Genomic DNA, 22,167 nt, shown 5'->3' with positions numbered 1-22,167 from the left:
CTAAGATGAATCCAAATAATAATAATTAATTTGTTACAGCAATAAAACCAAGAGAAGCGAAAATCAAAGAGTTCCGTGATATAGTGAACTCACTACCGCCGTGCAACCGCGACACACTGAAATATCTGCTGGAACATTTATTAAGGTAACTACCACTTGTTATGTTTTATTGTCATTAATATGTTTAACATGCGCTGCCTCACTAAACTTCTGAGGTTTTTCGTCTTTATGATGTTTGTTAAGAATTCTAAAGAGAGTGTAACTACTTTAGTTTATTCTTGTTAAAAAATATTAAGATATAAACTTAACATACTTAATTATCTCATTCTACATAATTCTCGTGGTTTTCCTCTTCCTCTCCTAGCTTCGATCTTGCCTTCTAACATAGTTTAAAAGAAAGTGTCGTGTCTTATCAAGTGACCTATCATTTTGTCTCGTCTATTCTCTATGGTCTCAGTAGGTTTCTCTTCTCTCCAACAATTTGCAAATGTCGTGTCTTCCAGGGACTTAAAGAACCTGGCCGAGGACCGCGAAAACTGGCGCATACTCCACCGACAAGAGCCATGCTCTTAAATTATGATGATGATGACATAATTCTCTTTCTTATAATTTCCCAAAATTTCTTCCATATAGAGAGGTGTTAGAGAGGTTTTATAATGCTCAGTTTTTAGACATCAATAAATTTACAATATTATTATTGCATCATAGCCTTAATTTCCTAATCATCTATCTTGAGTGTAATCCAAATCTTAATCTAATCTAATATTTCAGAGTAACAAAGTACAGCGAGCGCAATCGCATGCACACCGCCAACCTCGCAATAGTCTTCGGCCCCACGTTACTCTGGGCCCCCGCCGAGCAGGCCCACAACATCGCGATAGACTGCATCCAACAGAACAATGTCGTTGACACACTCCTCACAGAGTTCAACGAGATCTTCGAAGAAGGCAAGGGTAGGAGGAAGTCGTGACTCGGACTTTATAGGAAGCGAGTCTGAGAGCCCTTTGAATTTTAGATGGTGGGACTATGTTTCTAGCTATGCAGATACCGGATCAGTGACTGAAAAAGAATTTTAGCCTCTGACGCAAGATGATGCCTCTCTGGCCTATTCTACGCCACTTCACGCCAGTTGGGTACTCCGAGAGTGACCATGAACGGGGCACCGATTTTAGAATTTCGAGCGCTCGATTTCATCACTCGAAAATCTGTGAAAACGGCGAATTGATATTTTTTGAAATACGAGCAATAGAAATTGGGAATCTAGTGATATTGACCACTCGTTTTCAATTCTATTAGTAGCATTTAAATGCCTAGTAGTAGCGATATATTGAATCCACACGATATCGAGCGCGCGAAATCCATAAATCAGCCCCTGGTCTTTTAGGCCTTCGTCACTCCATCGGTATCATAAATGCAGATAGTGCGTCTGAAATGAAAAATTCCGAAGGGCTTGATGGTCAGTTTGAAGTAAAGAGACTTTCTTTGAAGTAAAAATACTAGGCCCTCATATATAGTAGGATCTTGGAAGTCCTGCAAAATCTATGTGATATGGGCTGAAATGGGCTATATTATAATCTATGCTTTAGGTCAACGTGCCAAATGTTGATGACCAAAGCGATTGATCAAATTGACGTTATGGCTAATTTGTGATTAATTTACTTTTGAATTCTTTATATATTATTAAATTGTGAAACGGGACTTAATCGCGTATTTACGTTTTGCGATTTAAATACCCAATTAAGTCCCGTTTTACAATTTAATAATGTGTAAAAATCGTGAAAGTTTAAACCAGTCTTTATCAATTATTTGCCGTCCAAAGTAAAATTAAATTGCTAAAATTGATGGATAATTTTTCAATGCATGTTATGCGAAATACGAGTAACTACATCGAGTGTTTATACAAAATAATTTATTTAAATTATACGTACATACATACATATATAATATTATACGTAATTTTTTTCATAAGTTAGTTATAACGTCACAATTATTTATGAATTAAATATATCTAGTTGATGTAATATTAAGTGTGGACTTATATTGTAACATATTTAATGCATGTAGAAAACTACTTAGTCTAAACATGTATATAGATGTGATACGTAATTATTTACTGAGAACTAGATATTGGCCTTTTAATATAACTAAATTATTGATACGCTAAAATAGATCAACTTTGTGTAAATCCATTAAAATGATTGATAGAAAATTCAATTGATCTCCGCTTAAAAGATTCTTTGATATAACAGGGTATTATAATCAACGGGACATAAGCTTCTATCTTTTTTCAATTAGACTGGTGGAAAAGAGATAGAATATTCAGGTCCTATATTACACTGGTAATCACAGTACGTAATCACTAATCAGATATAATTCACGAAAAGTATAGTTTTGTATAATGTTATACGAAAGTTAAAGGAACAAAAATATATTATATGGAATGTAAATTTATTAGTAGTTTCAAGTATTAAAATTACTAAATATATCCACTAAGGTGTGGTAAATAATGTATTGCTGCCGATGTATATAGTGTTGTGATCGCCAAGCAATTATGTTTGAAAGACTGCGGGACTTGGAAATATAATAAATGGAACATTTTAATTTAACATAAACATGTATTTTTGGGTAATCTTGTAAATAGCCCCCCATTATTATATTTAGAGCTAGTGGTAAATATATTTTTTTTTCACGGAAAATATGCCTAAGTACCATCAACCGGGGTGAATAGGGACGGCTGGGGGAATAGGGACAAAACTTTAAATGTGATTTACCTGACAATTTCTTAGCAAATAGCTTCACAAATCGTATCATTCCATTGAAAGCAATAGATGATTTTGTATAATTCAATTTGTGTGGGTATTTTTTAAGAAATCGTCAGGTACATTACAGTTTTAATTTCGTCCCTATTCACCCCACATTGCTCGTCCTACGCCACATTGTATGTTTCTTTGTTTTTAAATTATACAATTTAATTTAGTAAAAAACATAAAATGATGGAATAGGTTTTAAAATGACGTAGGAAAGGACTTAAATCGCCTACAATTGATTTTTCCTTTGTGTAACATGTAAATAAACGTACGACTATTTTTCGTTACACAATTGAATAAATGAATTATAGATAAAATAAGGGTCAGTCAAATCTTACCTATGTACAAAACTGACTCACTGAACATTTGTAAAACATTCTTATTATAAAAAATAAAGTATACAAGTGAATAATGATCATAGTATTATAAATACAAATATTCTCTATTACTCACCAATAATAATTGAAACAATACATATTAAGCATATAACTTAAACTATGATGACAACAGGCGGTCTTATCGCTAAAGACCGATCTCTTCCAGATAACCTTTATACTTGTTTGGTTGATTTTTTTTCATACCACTAGCTCTCAGTGTATCTATACTCAAGGTCATAAATATTTATACATTTCTTCAGCTTAATATAAAGATTTATTAAGCTGAAAATATATGTTTATGGCCTTGACTGTATTAGTTGTAGGCTTGAAGCCAATATGTATCGTGTGCCTTAAGCTGCATATGTATATATTCATCTTGGATGAAAACTTATGTGATAATGGTGTGTTGTTGTTTATGCAATTTATTTGGGAAGGTTATATTATAACCCTCTTGTTAACCCTTCAGTTTAGGGGAGAGAAAGTGTTAACTAGTCTAAGTCATGTAGAGTAATGGAAGTATACTCCGTTTCAAATAATGTCAAAAAGTAGATTGATCTGTGTAAAATTGTCCTATAATAAAAAAAAGTTAGTTGATACCAGTGGTATTACGTTATTTTTTGATGTTTCTTCGTGTTATAATATAATGCATATTTTTCATATCACAACATATGTTTGTACTTATGTTTTTCTCTGTCATACACGTTATCGTATATATACTATATATTATCCGTCATAGTATGGTATGTCTTGTATTTCTTTGTTATTCGCTGGACACAGATCAGAGGTGCGTGGCTTGTATAATTTTCAATTATTGAAACGGAGTATACTTCATAAAATATCGTTCTTTAAACGTAATTCAGCAAATATGTTGCTGAAAACGTCACTTTTAAGATTTTTTTGTTTTATTTTAGAAAAAAATATAGATCCTTATTTATGTTACAATTCAAAAGTAAATAAAAGTGTAACTTTTCACCGTGTAGGTTTAGGATTTTAAAATTCAAATTCAATTTTTATTTTATCTGATACCGTACTGGTTTTTGAAGCATTAAGGATCGAAGTTGTAAATAAGTGTCAATTTATTAGTTATACAGTAATCTGTTCTTTTGTGGACTGAAACTGTCATGTATATGAGTATATTATATATTTAAGGATATTTGTCGAGTGATTGTATGTCTGAAATACTCAGAAATGTAACACCAATGTAGATCGAATACTGAAGTTAAGCTAGGTACCAAAGTTTTATATTTTCGGCCGATAGGTAATATATGACTATATGACTATATTGACTATGTTAGAAAGCCAATGCTTGATAGAGAACGAAGTTACATAAAATAAAAATTCACCTATTTTATTTCTTTTGTTTTATTCCAAAACAATGATACGTTGACTTGATGATGGACTTTCTTCTACAATTATAAAAAATAAAATAAAAATAAAAATCGTTTAAGTATTTCAGATCGTACCTATGTATAAACTTAAAAACTTTGTTAATTACTTAAAATAAAAGAACGAATTAAAAATATGATATATAAATAAAAACTAATGATTAAAAACTAAGAGCTGTATTTGGCAGATGTGTGGCCATTGCGAGACGACCCCAAACCACCATTACCATTCCCAAAGGTATTATTTAAAATTAAAACCAATATTGAATGACAAAATAACGATCTGCCAATAGCTTTTCGGTCTCTTACATAATGTATTACCTGTACCTAAGCGATTTATACCTCTGACCTTGAACTATTAGAATACGTCAATCCGTTAAATAATTCAATTAGGAACGATCATTTGTTTAGGAACCTGTTATTTACCATTATTTACAATTTATTGTCGTTTGAATACGGGTTATTTTGTATTTGGGTGGTCAGTGGGCATTTTCTATTTAAATATACTTAATATTTAAAACCATCGCGTTTTGAACACATATTAATTAACTCACGACCAGTGAAACCTGTGTCGAAACGTCGGTAAATAAAGGTAATTCAATAAATTTCGCGTTTGACCCGTCTATAAATAAATGTGAGTTAATATTTCTCTTTAAAGTTGTACCAAATATTTTTGTATCAGTATCGGGAATTTTTATATTATCTCTACTCAGAATGACGAGCTGTTTCCATTTTTGCTAAGAAAAAGGTGTCCTCAAAAGGTTTGGTCTGTTTGGTTTCTATACATCTTCCTTCATGACCGTAACAAAACGGACAAAATAAAATTTGTATGAATTTTTTTTCTTCTATTATCTAGAATGGAAAAAGCTCGTGATTCTGATTGGAAATAATATAAAAATTATAAAATGCAAGTTGGGGATTGCCCAAGTATGAATAAACTAATTAATTGACCGAGGAGAGTTCCGTTTTAGCTTGAACAATATTGGTTTCGTTCGTATGTCCGGATGTGTATGTCTATATGCGAGTACAAGCGAGATGCATATAGAAAGTAAGTTAAGGTTGATTCACGCTAGACCGGCCCGGGCCCCAACCGATGCGTCCGACATGTCATTTTCTATGACGGCTGATCGGTGATCACGTGGTACTTTCCATAGAAAACGAAGCGCTGGAAGCTCTGTCCCGGCCCCGGCCCGGTCTAGCGTGACTCATCCTTTACGCAGCCGTTAGTGAATATGTCAGTTTGACAATGCGGCGGCGGGGTAAGCTGCTGATCAGCATGAGCGAACTTCAAAGTAAAATATAAATAAATATAATAAAATAAATAAATATCAAACTGAGCAAAGCTTGTACTATGATGGGTGGTAGGCGACGATATACATACTTATATAGATAGATAACAACCATGACTCAGGAACAAATATCTGTATTATCACACAAATAAAATGCTACCGGGGTTCGAACCAAGGACATCGGTTTCGCAGGCAAGGTCAGACCGGTCGTCAAAGTAGTATCAAAATAACATCAAAATTGTAACAAATTGTCATATCTGAATCGGCTTCTAGGTATATACTTACATTAGTACAATTATGGCCTAGTGTGCCCCCAGGAAATCAAGTAACCAGGCTAGAAGCAGGTAATACTGATAGTTATAATCCATTACCATTGTATACAGTACCATTATCATTCCAGGGCGCGGCGGCCAATTCAGCTTGCTATTATGGAGAAACATACATATATGCTTATACGACATACACGTACCTACAGCCTACAGGTATATGGGACTTAGTAGTAAAGCTAAGGCCATAAAGGTAAAAGTACAGGTCCATGGGTGATTTTCTTTTAAGACATCTACAATTGAATTGCCGAGGGGCCTAGGCTTAGAAGATAGGTTTTACGGCTTTTTTTTAAGTTAGGTTTAGTTTTAGCTATTATGTTATAAATACTTAAGTATTAAATTTTGTATAATTTACCTAAATTGTTAATCAATAATAAAATTTATTTAATTGAATTGATTCTATAATATTGTGTTATAGTTATAATTTTCGTTACACAAAGGAATCGAAAAAGTTATGGACGAATTAAAGTATTTTACTGTACTTTTTTAAATTATTATTATTTAATCATATGGCATGCATAAAGAAGGACAATCAGAGTATAGCTTTGAGGTCGCTAACCCAGGTAACCAACTCAGGCGTGACAGATTCAAAATCTTCAGGTGGTCCAGAATACGAGTAAAGGGGACAGCGTTGAAATATATGGCCAGTGATCTGCTCTTTTTGACCGCACTCGCAGAGTGGAGAATCTTTCCAGTCCCATTTGTATGTTTGTATTTGCGACACCAAAGTTTGCGAGGGAGGTCAAACCCTTTTGGTTTTTTTGTCGGGTTGGTTAAACTTTTTGTACTAATTTAAGTACTTAGGGAATGGAGGAATTGAGGGACGTTTATAAAACTTTGTCCTTGCTTTTAGACGTCCAAAAATACAAACAATAAAATTTGATAAACCCACACGTCAATCACAAACTCTAGTGCCCTCAGCTCACGGAACGTAAGCGTAAGAGACGCGTAAGCGTATCGTATAAACGTTACGAGTACGCGTAGAATACTGGGAACCAAGCGTCGCGTAAGCGTAATCGTTCTATTTGCATCAAATTTCTTTACGCTTACGTCTGTCGTAATTACGACAGAAACGTCATACATTACGCTACGACTACGCTTCGCGGACTTGTTTGAACTTGTTCCTGCACGTAGAGCTCTCGTTCTACGCGCGTATTACGATACGCTTGTTACGCGTCTCTTACGTTACGACGCCGTGTGCTGAGGGCCTAAGTCTACCACTCATACGCGGTGATTTTCTAGGGCTGCTATTTAACTGATCACCAGATTTAGTAAAATTTAATACCAAAAAAATATATTTTACCACCCTAAAATAATGAATGATCACCAAAATTATAACACCATTTTAATGTGAAATGATTACCAATTTTATTACACTTTACTATCCTTTTAAAGGAAATGACACCAAACTAATCATTATTAACCCAAAAATACTAAATGATTACCAAATTTCAAACCCCATTTTAATGTGAAATGATAACCAATTTTTTACATCTTGCTATCCTATTAAAGAAAATGACACCAAAATAATCATTGTAAACCCAAAAATAGTAAATGACCACCAAAATTAGAACTCCATTTTAATGTAAAATGATAACCAAATTTTTTAATCTTGCTATCCTATTAAAGCAAATGGCTCCAAAATAATCATTGTAAACGCAAAAATAGTAAATGATCACAAAATTGTAACCACATTTTAATTAAAAATGTGCAATCATTTAATATATCGTTATCCTATTAAATTAATTAATCCACTTCGTCACCTTTTTCTAGTAGCATTTTATTTCTGTAACAGTCGCAGTTCTAACCTAACCTAACCCACTTTTCTAGTAGCATTTTGTTTCTGTAAGGGTCGCAGTTCAAACCTAACCTAACCCACTTTTCTAGTAGCATTTCTTTTCTGCAAGGGTCGCAGTTCAAACCTAACCTAACCCACTTTTCTAGTAGCATTTCGTTTCTGTATGGGTCGCAGTTCAAACCTAACCTAACCCACTTTTCTAGTAGCATTTCTTTTTGTAAGGGTCGCAGTTCAAACCTAACCTAACCCACTTTTCTAGTAGCATTTCTTTTCTGCAAGGGTCGTAGTTCAAACCTAACCTAACCCACTTTTCTAGTAGCATTTCTTTTCTGTAAGGGTCGCAGTTCAAACCTAACCTAACCCACTTTTCTAGTAGCATTTCTTTTCTGTAAGGGTCGCAGTTAAAACCTAACCTAACCCATTTTTCTAGTAGCATTTGGTTTCTGTAAGGGTCGCAGTTCAAACCTAACCTAACCCACTTTTCTGATAGCATTTCGTTTCTGTATGGGTCGCAGTTCAAACCTAACCTAACCCACTTTTCTAGTAGCATTTCGTATCTGTATGGGTAGCAGTTGAAACTTAACCTAGCCCACTTTTTAGTAGCATTTCGGTTCTGTGAGGATCGCAGTTCTAACCTAACCTAACCCACTTTTATAGTAGCATTTCGTTTCTGTAAAGGTCGCAGTTGAAACCTAACCTAACATACTTTTCTAGTAACATTTCGTTTCTGTAAGGGTCGCAGTGCTAACCTAACCCACTTAACTGATAGCAGTTTGACTTACTTTTCTAGTAGCATAACGAAATGCTACTAGAAAAGTAGATTAGATAAGGTAGGTATGCGGTGCGGGGTAAGGGGGGTTGAGCGGGAGGGGCTAGTAATTTTGGCATCAGTTTACTTTATTGGGTAATATGTAGAAATTTTTTGGTAATCATAGTGGTTTATTTAGGTGAAAATATAGCTTTCATTTGATCTTCAAGATTTGGTGATCATTAATGATTTTTGGTGATCATTCAATATATTTGGTATTTGAATACAATTTGAAGTGCAGTCGTAATTAAAATGGTGGTACTTTTGTATTTTTAGGCCTTATTTTTTTGGTGTTCAGTAATTTTTTTGGTAAGCATGATTTTTTTATTTAGGGTACCAAAGTATTTTTTGGTGGTCATTATATTTGTAGCCATTTTCTAGTAACAGGTAGCTGAGTTTTGGGACTATTCTCTCTTACTTACCTAATCTAATACAGTGAAACCTGGTTAATTGGCACCTGGATAAATGGAAAACCTCAATAATTGCAACCAAAAGTCCGGTCCCGGTCCCTTGAGACCAAAAGGCCTCTATAATTGAAATTATGGAACCTCTATAATTGCAATTTAGATTTTTAGGGCTTTTCGTAATTTTGCCTCTGTAATTGACCACATCGCAACTAAAACCTCTATAATTGACACTGTGATAAAAAAAATCCGTTATTTCTGCTCTTCTTTTTACCTCTATTATTGAAACTAATCTTACTTATTACCTCTGTAATTGAAATAAATTAAATAATAGACAGCAGAAACAATATTTTAATAGCAATGATCACTTTATTTATATCTTCATCCAGAATTCAATTTATTTATTGGGTATTTATCGCAGCCTGTAGTAGGTGAAATAGTTTTGATTAAATCAAAAACAAAGTATGCTTTTTACATTCTAGTAAAACTTTCTTCTACAATTCAAGGGAATGTTTTAAACCCAAATGATTAATAAGAAAATAAAGTAGTAATTATAGACCAGAAACCCAGTGTATATAATAGACCAGAAACCCAGAACGTAAGCGTGTAAATCTACTTTCAATGGTTATTTGCACCTCCATAAAAGAAATTTATCAGAACGCAACCTCTATTAATGAAAACCTCTATAATTGACACAACGATTTTTTGAACCTCGTTAATTGACACGACCTGCTTAAATGAAAAACCTGGTTAATTGACAAAAAATGGCCGGTCCCTTGAGATTGCAATTATCCAGGTTCCACTGTAATACAAATCAGCTGCCTGTAGTCAAACAGTAGGTAGGTAATCAAATACAGATGTAGTGCATAATTATTTTCCATCGTATTTTCACGGAAACGTACGAACGTGTCTTGCTATTTCAGTCAGTCTCGGTACAAAAAGTACTGACGTTGACTGAAGTAGCATGACAAATAGTCAAATACGAACATTTCCGAGAAAATACGATTATGCACTATATCTGGAGAGTTAGACCAAGACAAGTCTGCAGCGATTTTGATAGCCCACGCAGTGCAAGTGTTATTTATACGTCATAATTTCATATAAGTTTGACGTTTAAAATAACACTTGCACTGCGTGGGCTATCAAAATCGCTGCAGACTTTTCTTGGTCTAACTCTAGAAGTAATTTTACCTGTAAAGACAAGGGGTAAAGAAAACTTCATCTTGCCGGTACTAAGAAACATAGTTTATTTCACAGAACATATAAAATTGTCGTCAGCTATTTTAAACTTTCGCAGTCTTTTTTCATCAAATATATATTTTATTTGTACAAAAAACAATCGGAATGTATTTATTTTATATTATTAAACAGAAGATCATTATATTCTTAAAAAATCCACTTATAATTAAAACAATTATTCCTCTCGTAGGGTTTATGATTTTAATTCTTATAAAAAATAACGTCAACGTAAATACTACTAAAATGAATAAACATAACGAGTTTACAATAATATTGCTTACAAAATAATATCTTAATTATGATAATTATTTTAAATTAATTAACAAATAACAAAGTTTTAATATAATGAATACAATAGTTTATTCAGAATAGTGCCATCAATTAAGTAAATAATTAACAATAGTATAATAAAACGTTAGGTATAAGATCAATGTGGCTAATTCCGTCATAGGGCCTATTCCGTCCACTAGCGTTTTTCTCGAACAACGAACAAAATTGTTAATTTCATAGACAAAGCACAGTTTCAGCTATCAAAAGCAAATGTTTTTTTTTCCTAAGATTGAAAATCAAAGAAATATACGCTCGTGGACGGAATAGTCCCTATGACGGAATTAGCCACATTGACCTTACCTACCAAAATTAGGAGTCAACAAAGTATCCCAATGCGCCATGTTTTCTTTTTACATTCAACAACAAGGATTTAATTTCATTATGGTTATTAAATAGTTCATAAATTATACCATGCATTAATGTTGTACAGATAACGAGTGTAAGTTAATGCTCTTAAAGAAAACTTTTGTGTTACGTTAAAATTAAAATAAAGATAATATTATGTACGTTGGTTTTAAAAAAACCGTACAAAAAAACACTAAAGATTAGTACATATTAAGTAATGGAGTAAGTGAACTATTTTTACGAGGCACACAAAGGAATTAATGGAATTTTTGACGAAATATTTTTTAGTCATTTTAGGACGTATATAATTTCTAGTTTGTAACATAAAAAAAATAATGAACACAATGGATTATTACAAAAGTGGCCAAAAATTCTAAAGCAAAATAAAAAATCATATGTGATATGAAAAAATATACAATGATTGTATGAGTTTAAGTAGGTAATATAACAAGTGTAAAATAATTAATCTTTAACCTGCAAACATTTATATGACATTTATTCTCAGTTTCTATAATGTAATTCGTACTTTTTCCTTACATTTCCTATTTTTACAATAGCTTTGACATTTTATGACCAAAATAGCTGACTAAACATTTAAACGCTTATAAAATCAAAGTAACGATTTAAAATAAAATCTAAATAACTATTGTTATAAAAAGCTATCTATACAATAATATTACGAAGCTCATGTTTCATATATTTTATACATAAAATGGTTTATTTCATTAACATATATCTCAGGACTGGCCTTACGGGCAATAACAAGGGGGCATAAATGGTGCCAGTACAGCGGTGCGACACCACTACAATTGGTGGCGATTGGTTGATGAGTTCGCATTACGCACGCGATTGGTCGCAACTAGTTGCTTCAGACTGCACGATTGGTTTGAATTCGTGAGTGACACCGCTGAACTAGTGCCATTTTTAGTGCCCGTAGGGCCCGTCCTGAGATATATGTTAATGGTTTATTTAGAATCTACGTCACAACAGCACGTTTTTATAATAACCTTCGGATGTACAAATATATAAAAAGTGCGTAAAATGTTCCAAAACGTGTCTCAACAATCCATTGTTCAGCCTACTTATCTACATTTATCATTACATTTTACATAAAAGTAGTCATTTTATTACGTACAAAAGTAAATTTACAACATGACCAGCAAAAACATTAAAAACCTAAAGTTGCCTAGGGCATCGTTCCCAGGACGCTTGCTGCGTTTCCCCGCTGAATTGCCAGACTTGCCGTAATAAAATGAAATATATAAGAAAAAAAAAGTCCTCATTAAATGATGAAAGTACAAATGTAGTGCATAATTGTTTTCCATCGTATTTTCACGGAAACGTTCGTATTTGTCATGCTACTTCAGTCAACCTCAGTACTTTTTGTGCCGAGACTGACTGAAATAGCAAGACACGTTCGTACGTTTCCGTGAAAATACGATGGAAAATAATTATGCACTACATCTGTAATCAGCACTTTTCCCATCTTGGGGCTTAGCTAAGATGACAATATAGTTAATAGAAAACGCCAATCGAAACTAAAGTAACGGCGCGGCCACGACATTGAGCGACTTGCGACGGCGGCAGTGACACCCATAGGTGGGAATGAAAGGTCCGATCGCTGTGTCTCGCTCCAACGTATGGTTATCGCTGCCGCCGTCGCAAGACGCTCAATGTCGTGGCCGAGCCGTAACGTATGGACACAGTCACGTGATATTTGGTAGTATCTGTCATCCCGATACATTTCTATTTTCGTTTGGCGTTGGTCGATGTACTATTGTCACCTTGACAAGCCCCCCTGTGGTTTCCCTGGATTTAGTTTGTTACAAGACACCATCGTACGAGGAAGCATCCCCAGAGACAAACGTGCAAGGTGGTACAATGCGCGGACTAGAACTTCAACCATATTTTGATTAGGTACAGTCACCTGCAATAATATGTTACACAACGAACGCCGCAAAAATATCTGACACGATCTTATTTGTAGGAGCCATAAGAGCCTGTCACATATTTTTGCGGCCTCCGGAGAGTAACATATTATTGCAGGTGACTGTACATCATTTTGATAATAAACTACTTTCATGTAAAATCGTGTCCACACATTTATAGAAGTATGGACGAAGAACATTGACCTAATCTCCTTTAATTAAGAAAAAAAGGTACATACTTAAAGCTTTAATTCGCCTTTGACAATTTAAAATGACTCCTTTGTGTAACGAAAAGTCATGACTTTTCGTTACACAAATGAGTCATTTTACTATTCAAATCTTAAGTCACGAATTAAAATCTTAAGTATAACATTTTTAAATTTACCCAATTGGCGAATGTTCTACGCAAATTATTTGCTTAAATGCAAGGACACAAAGTAATCAGCAAATCAATTAAAATGTCATCTACTTAAGCTCACTATTCGATTTTTCGAAGCATCACTTTCCTAAAGGAATTGTATAACCATACCAAATATTGGATATATACATAACAGCTTTATATACGTATGTATTGTATACTACATCAAAAACATTCAAAAACCTGTTTTTTTTTATTTGAAAATCGGAGGTGCATTAAATTTAATTATAGTTTTTTTTTTAAGTTAAACAACCAGCATGACGGAATGCGTTTTCAATATAAGGTGGTGGTACTAGTGCTCGACATGCTAATGCCCAATAGATGACACCCTGCTGTCACCTCTATTGACAATTACTTAAGGTTCAAGATGACATGCACTGGGACCGCGTCGAGCACCAGTACCTTAGTGTGCCGTTGGAAAGTTTTCCCAAAATTTGCCGAATTTCCATATCGAATCTTCGGAAACTTCTCATAATTATGTATGGGAAATGAGACTTCCCATTTCAAAAATTTCCATTTTGTTTATTTCTTGTGATTTTTTTTTTGAAATTTTCCAAATTTTTGGCAACTTTCTGCAACTTGTGCACAGCTGTAATCAAAATCAATACAATCAGCAGAAAAGATTTTTGGGCATCAAAATCAAAACCCTTATTAACTTAGCAATAGGTGAATATAGATTTTTGCACAAATCATTCTAGCCACATCTGCTGTACCAATCTTATTTATACCTATTATGTGATCGTGGAACTTTAAAATAACATTACCAATTAAATATTTCCAACGATGATCTAACCACGTTTGGTATGAGATCGCCCTTGCGTGATGTTTACTCGTGGTTTCTATTTTAATGCTTTATTTTATCTATCCTTAATAAGTCTTGCATTTAAAATTGTACTTAGTAACGGACATTCATTTGGTCACAAATTTCACAATTTAATTAATCCACTGTGTAACGAAAGATGCCCAAATCAATTTATGACTAATTATAACTATCGCTCGTTACATAAGAAAAACAATTAAATTGTAGACAATTGAACGATCATTTAAGGTCTGAACTATAAAAAAATTAAGGTTTAGTCATAAGTGTGTGAATGTAATGGTATCTATAATGTAAAAAGTATCAAATTGTAAAAGAGTCTTATAACCTCATGTTGTATTTAAATCCTGTGAGGCGTTTGTGGTTTTAGTTAGCTTTGAATAATATTGATACTTGTCTTCTTTTGAAAAAGGTTTTTCTTCATTACTTAGTTTTCTGTAACAATAGCTACGCTACGAGAGCTACGCCATAACCCGTAGCAGGGTTTGTGCCGCTACGACAAAATCCTCCGTTTGTTAAAAGTATTGACGCAAATAAAAACTAATTCGGTGTATTGACGTTAATAAAAAATACATAACATGCTCGTACGTGAATTGAAATGAAGTACTTCGACTTTTGATAAATGAGACTAAACAAAAGGATTTTTCTAACAGTACTGTATACAGTTGTTAGTGTTTTTTGTAGCGTTGATATTTCTTTAAAGTTTTCCTACTGCAATAGTACTTCCACACTGTTAATGTTTATTTTACTTCATCATCATATCAGCCAGAAGACGTCCACTGCTGGACATATGCCTCCCCCAAAGAGTGCCACAATGACCGGTCTTGCGCCACCCGCATCCAGCGGACTCCCGCGACCGTTACCAGGTCGTCAGTCCACCTTGATAATAACCAGGTCTACCCACGCTGTGTCTTCCGGTACGTGGTCGCCACTCGAGAACCTTTTTTACTTCAATTTTCACAAAATCTTCAGTGAAAACCTTTTCTAATGTTAAGTAACATGACCTAAATTACAATACTTTCTACATTGAAACGATTAACGTAACCCAAAATAATGTTAAACAACGAAAAAGTTTACTTGAACCAATTTGCATTCTGCATAACCCCAATAAAACAAAACAAACTTCGCAAATGAAGTGTTAACGTCGAACCCACTTCCCATCGCGTGTCAAGGGCAATATTTCACCTTTCACCCTTAATTATTAAACCGCTAAAGTGTTTTTTGCTGAAAATAAGCAGTAAAAATTGGACTTTTGCCAATTGATTTGTAACCTGATTGAACGAGGACACAGTAAGTTTTTGCTTGAAGAAAAATATGATTTGATTAATATTGTTGTTGTATTGTGTGTTTACCGTAGGTATTGCTCGGCCTGCATTTACAGAGCAAAAAAGATAATAAAAGACCTTACTTTTTATAGGTACACAATAAGGTCTCAATTTATTAACAATTTTAAAAACTACTTTGTGTTACGAAAAATAGTCATATATTTAGGTACATGAATACTTTTTGTAACACAATGGAGTCCATGAAATTGTTGACAAATGAGAGTCCTTTATACTTAATAGGTATTATAAGGTCCTTTAAATACCAAAAATTTCGAATTTTAAATTTGAATTTGATTTTCGTTTACATTTTCAAGCAGTTCTTGTTTCTCATAGAACGATATTTCTCATGCTAAACATTTTTTCTTGTACGAGTAGTACCCAGGTTTTGCTAACGACATATTTGCGTGTCCACGTTCTTGATGACTGTAACATCGAGATTCATGTGTGGACATGAGACAGTCGCGTGTTAGCGACGTGACATGACACGACATGTCAAGTTTTTGCATTTTTGCGGATTGCGTGCGCCACGCATGCAAGCTGTCATTGCTGAAATGTACGTAAGTATTTGTTGTTTTTTTTTTCAGCAAAAATGTCAAGGATTGCTATATGTCATGTAAATAACAAAATTTACTATTCAGTGCGTTATTATAAAGTAAGTAGTGTTACAAAATGTTGAAATAAGAATTCAATTTTGACGCTAACCTAACTTGAATATCGCTGAGTATCGCTTGTATCTGTGTAGTTGCAGATATGTATGCCGAGTACCTACTTGTTGTTATAATGAAGGCAGTATTCAAATTCAAGTACAATATTAATAAGTATTTGCATTGTATATTAAATAAAATAATGAGGTCCTTACCGTTATTCCGTTCGTACTTGAGTAGCTTTTGATCGCCCACATTCTTTCCTACAATAATAGGTACGAGTATATGTTTTTAAGTCGATGTTTTGCCGAAGGAAAATGTATGTAGTGCATTATATTTTCTTTGCAAGGTGAGAACATTAAGTTTTAAGTATGTAAGTTAGTTCTTTGTTCTTTATGACCAATACTGCTGTCGTAAGTAGGTCATGTTACTTTAAAGTTTCAACAGAATTTTCCCCTGGTCAATATTTTCTTAGAAAACAAATTCTCGAAGCACCCCCGACTGCAAACTTTCGTCATGCAGTTCACATAGTTCCATGGCTGCTTTTAAAGCTAAATATGAATAATTCAGTCCATTATAAGCAAAATAAACCCGTTTAAGGATGAATTTTAAAAGAATGCCTTTAGTTAAGGAGTTAATTCGTTTTTAATTTAGTTCAATTAGGGGGTCAATGGGTCATTCTCTGAGAATATGATTACGGTGGGTATAATTGCCACAACTCTTTTCATATATATTTTATGGGCGGCGGCAATTAGACTGCGAATATTTTTTTGAGAATGGCTCTAAATCGTGTAACGAAAGTTACCCGTATATGACTAATGACTAATTTTCGTTACACAATTGAACGAATTAAATTATTTACAGTCAAAGTAAATCTTAACTGTATACATTCTTATGAAAACCATCCTTTAAGTTCAATCCTAACGATTCCAAGCGGGATCACAATAAACCAACAGAAATAATTAGGAACATTTTAATACAAAATAAAAATCTTACAAAGTACACTATCAACATTAGTAACTCCATCGTTACAAAAGCGTTCTATCAGTCCGTGGCACCAATGTACACTAGTCTACCATCACTACTGGTGCTATATCTCGTCAGAATCCGACCTTATAGAGTCATAATTGGACGTTTTACTTTTTAGCATCCTGAGGAAGGAACCAACGGCGAAAATTGTCCTCCTGTGCCTGTGGAAGATACCCTGGTATAGCGCTTCTCTCAGCGCCTTCCGATCGTCTGACATCGACGGCTGACTACTCAACGTTATGTCGGAATGCGCCACTATCGACTTCTGATGCCGAAGACTTCCATGTTTCTTCTCTAAACTCTTCTGATTCGGCAAACTCATCGTCGACTCTAAAGAAGAGTTCTTCGTCTTTCGAAGATTTAGAATCTTTTTACCAGAAGACTGACTCTCAGACGTCGAGCGCTGAGGCGCGAGTTTAGACCTGTGTAGAGGATTGTTCGAACCTTCTGGATGCACCACGATTTCCACAGACTTCTGGCTGACGGCACTCGATCGCGTCAGCGTTTTTTGCGGGCCCGTCGACTCAGGCTTCGGCACCTCTTTGATCGGTTGTTCGGACTCTATCGCAATCATGATTAATAGAAACGCGCGGCGAGCGCGAGCGTCGGCAACGATTTAATCAAGCGGGGCTAAGGTCACATCGGCGGGCGCGTCTCATCAATGCAATCAATGGAGGGCACGGCCAGATGGATGACGACGTCCTTATTATTCGGCAGTTCGCTTCTACCTCCGTCAGAACAATTGCTGAAGGTTATCGTCGGAACTTTCGCATCGCCCAGCGTCACGCCGTTCAAGTTTTGTGCGAGACAGTCGACGGAGTCGCAATTCTCCTGTTGGTCATCGGGCGCGCTCATGCTCGGTGCGAGCCATTCCTCCTCGTCGTCGGTCCCGGGCCGGTCGACGTCCGGCGACGGATCGTTCTCGTGTGGCACCGGCGAGCACGCTTCCCCAGTCACGTGAAGATCGATAAGACCGGCCAAGTTAACATTGAAGTTTCCGCGCTTTCCACGCGGCTCCTCCTGGATTTCCTTTGTGATAAATTCGTCAGTCGCTGTTTCGATTTCCTTCTTTAAGGTGTGATCGTCTTCGTAGAACTCTTGTAAGTCATTAAGGTTGTCTAAGTTGTTCCCTAAGCTTTCGTTGTCGGCGGCGAGAGTCTGCCGGTAGTGGTCGATGAGCGGCTGGAGGGAGTCCTCGTGTTGTCTGAAGAGGTAGTGGTAGGCCTGGCTCACGGCGCGGAGGGAGTAAGAGGACCGCGGCCGGTGGGCTGAGGCAGGCGTCGGCGCGGCGACACTGCGCCACACGTGTCCGCGGCGTTCACACAATATTGCATTAGAATTAAGAATCCTTTCAAAGTCCGACACTTGTTCGGCTTCGCTGATCTGCACCAGCAGCTTGTTCTCCGTCTCTTTCCCGCCGGTCGTTTGACACAGCCTCTTCTCGCCGACCTGTTTAGGGGGATTAGAAGACTTAGTTTTGTTGTGACCATCGATTCTGCTTTGCGTGGAGGTTGAATGGGTGTCGGCATATTTCATCGGTATAGAGAGGGTTTGGATGGAGATCGCGCACGGGATTTTTTCGATGGTTTTGCGTTTCTGTTGTTTGACCGTGACTTTGGTTGGTTTTGGTATCTTTTTGCCGACGGATGGGGGTCGATGTGGGAAGAATTGTTTATCGCACCTAAGTCTGGTGGGGTCCGCACTGCGAACGGTACGTGCATAGTTGGATTTGGGGCGTTCAGATAGGCTGACGCTCTGAGCTCGGAAGAGTACTTCAGGCCTGTCTTTAGCGGCCAGTTTGAGTTAGGGTAGGGTGAGAACTGGTGAAAACTAGCGCGCTCTCCGAGCGACTTCGGCGGACTGTTGTACCGTATTCGTATCGGTAAAAAGTTAATTTATCGTTGTGGCATGTTGAGACGCCACCGCGAGCCAAACATCGTATGGATTGTGGAGTGGGGATGTACTTAAGCTTGTACAATGTTGGGGGGTTACTCGATCGATTCCGGACCGGCTAAATAAAGATGCGCATAAAATTCGCCAAATGTCCTTGGTTGCACGTGAGGATGACAATGCTATGAATTTTTCAGCGAATGTTAGACAGTACCGCCGGTACCTTAGTACCTTGACATAAAAGTTTACTTTTTATTGGTATAAAAGTTTTAGTTGATCACGATATAAATACCAATATTATTTATTTATTAATAACAAACAAAGTGAAAAATAATATGAATGTTTTGATCCAAATACTACAAATACAAAACATGTGTGTTTATTTCGCCTTCAACAGTTTTAGTGAATTTCCAAAGATCTTTCCTAGTCAAAAAAGTTTTTTACTAAGGGATGACTCACGCTAGACCGCGGGCCGTGCCCGGGCCGAGTCGTCCGACATGTCAAATTTCTATGACGGCTGACTTTCCATAGAAAACGACGCACCGGAAGCTCCGGCCGGTCTAGCATGAATCATCCTTAATTTAACTTCTCCTCATCGAAGCAGACTGCTGCCTACGAAACACCACAACCAGCCCCCTACCAAAACTACCAGCCACTACCACTACTGCCAGCTACCAAAATTAATTGAAATCATGACAAATGACTTGACATTCCAGTTCAAGGTACGGTTAATACTGAATATATTAAAGTAGGTGCGAATTACGCAAACCGCTCATTTACGATTCCATTTCTCAAACTACAGCACATTTCACGCTTTGAATAATACTGTAACTTCTCAAACCTCGTATCTCACTTAGTCAACACAACACGCTCAAAATTTGTCTTTATACCATAGGTATTAGAACTGAAATTCAAAGGTACAGTGAAAGGGGATACGAAGGTGTGACGCTTGGCTTGTGCGTGTTCAATATTAATGGTAAGCTCTGAACTTGAATTTGGTGTTTATTTGATTTTAATTTGTAGTGTTGGTTCATGGTCATTGTTTACAACTTTATTACCATTAAAAGTACATATTTGCATGTACTATACACTAAACAGGTTATGTACAGTGAAGGTATTTAATAATGTCCGACCCATTTCGTACATTGTCACAGTAACAATCAATATATTCCGTTGCCGGGCGTCAGACCGTCAACATCTCCTGAGGATGCCTCGTAGAGAGGCGAAACACGTCGAGTTTTGTTCTTTTGGTGGTGGTTTGTTATATTTATTTGCGTATTTATTTTTGCAGAGGGAGGGTGGGAACATTAATTGCATGTAAAAATTACGCAAGTGTATAAAGGGTTAGCACTGATTGACTAGCACGTCATCTTTTCGCGGATAAGCAATGTTTGTTTTGTATATATATTATTTGCAAGTTAAATAAATTAGTTTACAATAACATATAGGTACACAAGTAAGTATAAGCAAAGTAATATTTTGGTATTAAATTAATATGAAAGTCGCTAGAGACCTCACACTATTCTCACTGTGACAAAGTATAAAATGGGTAGGAAATTAAGTACACCCTTTACGGGTGTACTTTCAATTACTAAAAAATGTAGTGATGACTGATTAATTTGATAAAACTCGAAACACAGACAACACCTAGTTATTCTAATTAATAGTGGCCTTTCAGTACACGCTAAAGTGTAATTAATCCATGTCTAGAATATTCAAACTTTTTCTCGAAAATAGATAATTCATTACATTCACTTAACAAAGTATTTTTATAACGTTTGTGACAACTTAGTTATTTATTTTCGAAAGTTTACAGAAAATTACGACGACCGGTCTGGCCTGGTGGGTAGTGTAGTGACAGTGACCCTGCCTGCGAAGCCGAGATGGTCCTGGGTTCGAATCCTGGTAAGGGCATTTATTTGTGTGATGAACACAGGTCCTGATTCATGGAGATTTGTTCCTGAGTCATGGTTGTTTTCTATCTATATATATATATAAGTATGTATTTATCTATATAAGTATGTCTATATCGTCGCCTAAGTACCCATAGTACAAGCTATGCTTAGTTTGGGGCTCGGTCGATCTGTGGAAGATGTCCCCTATATTTATTATTTATTTAATTGTCTGATTTTATTTTGATCTGTGTCTGATTATAATTATTTTCTCTTACTGGGGTGTGTATGATAGTGCCCAACTGAGAACGGATTTATTAAGAAAGACTAATTAGAATTCTATATTATATAAGTCTAGCCAATCATGATCTGAAAGTAAGTAAGGATAGTTAGAAAGGGATATCATGATTCGACCCTGAATCGCTGTCAAACTTTGGTTTTGTAGGAAGTGTCCTTTCTGTACGGTAGTACTATAGGGATGTTTCCTGTACTTAAAATAAATTATTTCAAACCGTGCACGAAATAAAGCACCAGATAATTATTAGTAAAACATAGATAGCAGCTATTTTTAAACACAATTTGTATTTAATAAATCGGGTCGAAATATAAAAAGTAGGTGAGTTTACCGTGACGTCACTATATTCGTTTTCATATAAATTCCATATTAGCAAATCGTTTTGACAGTTCTAAAAAAGAAGCTGATTTTACTAGTAGGAATGTAGCCTATTGTTTATTCTGTGGTATGAGTAACGGGGGGCCTACCGCGAACATCGAATTTCGCAAATTGCGGGCATCTTTCTCTTTTACTCCAATAAAAAAATCCAATACAATTCAATTAATTAAGGCGTAATTAGAGAGACAGAGAAAAATGCCCGCAATTTACGAACTTCGGTGTTCGCGGTAGGCCCTCTGTTTTGAATTACATTAAATGCTTACTAATAATAATTCGCAAATACGGAACTGAATTTAGTACTGGTATTTGCTTTAAATTGGTTTGTTGTTTTAATGGAGTTTGTGAAAGTTGGTGATGATTTTATACTTGATAATAAAATAAAAGTTATTTACGAGTTTGGTAAACTCGTAGCCATTTTCAATTTCATTTTAAATATAACTAGC

General features: G+C 35.5%; 3 protein-coding genes across 5 annotated transcripts in view; 1 reads left to right on the top strand and 2 right to left on the bottom strand.

The window, feature by feature from the left end:
- The window catches only part of LOC134799864 (uncharacterized), a 68,299-nt gene extending 63,764 nt beyond the window's left edge, over positions 1-4,535 (top strand). For all 3 annotated transcript variants that reach the window (XM_063772269.1, XM_063772270.1, XM_063772268.1), the window contains 2 exons: positions 40-145; positions 772-4,535. In XM_063772269.1, coding sequence (XP_063628339.1) covers positions 40-145; positions 772-970 — 305 coding nt within the window. In that variant the 3' untranslated portion in view covers positions 971-4,535. The remainder of the gene's footprint in view (positions 1-39; positions 146-771) is intronic.
- A 12,664-nt stretch (positions 4,536-17,199) lies between these two features.
- LOC134799913 (uncharacterized) lies at positions 17,200-17,843 on the bottom strand. The gene has a single exon (XM_063772351.1). The coding sequence runs from the start codon at positions 17,841-17,843 to the stop codon at positions 17,331-17,333; it is 513 nt and encodes a 170-aa protein (XP_063628421.1). The 3' UTR covers positions 17,200-17,330.
- A 62-nt stretch (positions 17,844-17,905) lies between these two features.
- On the bottom strand, positions 17,906-19,105 carry LOC134799903 (uncharacterized). Its single transcript, XM_063772339.1, has one exon. The coding sequence runs from the start codon at positions 18,803-18,805 to the stop codon at positions 17,906-17,908; it is 900 nt and encodes a 299-aa protein (XP_063628409.1). The 5' UTR covers positions 18,806-19,105.
- Positions 19,106-22,167: the final 3,062 nt, after the last annotated feature.

Source organism: Cydia splendana, chromosome 19 (genome assembly GCF_910591565.1).
Source record: "Cydia splendana chromosome 19, ilCydSple1.2, whole genome shotgun sequence".
Lineage (NCBI taxonomy): Eukaryota > Metazoa > Arthropoda > Insecta > Lepidoptera > Tortricidae > Cydia > Cydia splendana.
Note: the sequence above shows the minus strand (reverse complement) of the source record. Positions and strands in the feature narration are given on the sequence as shown.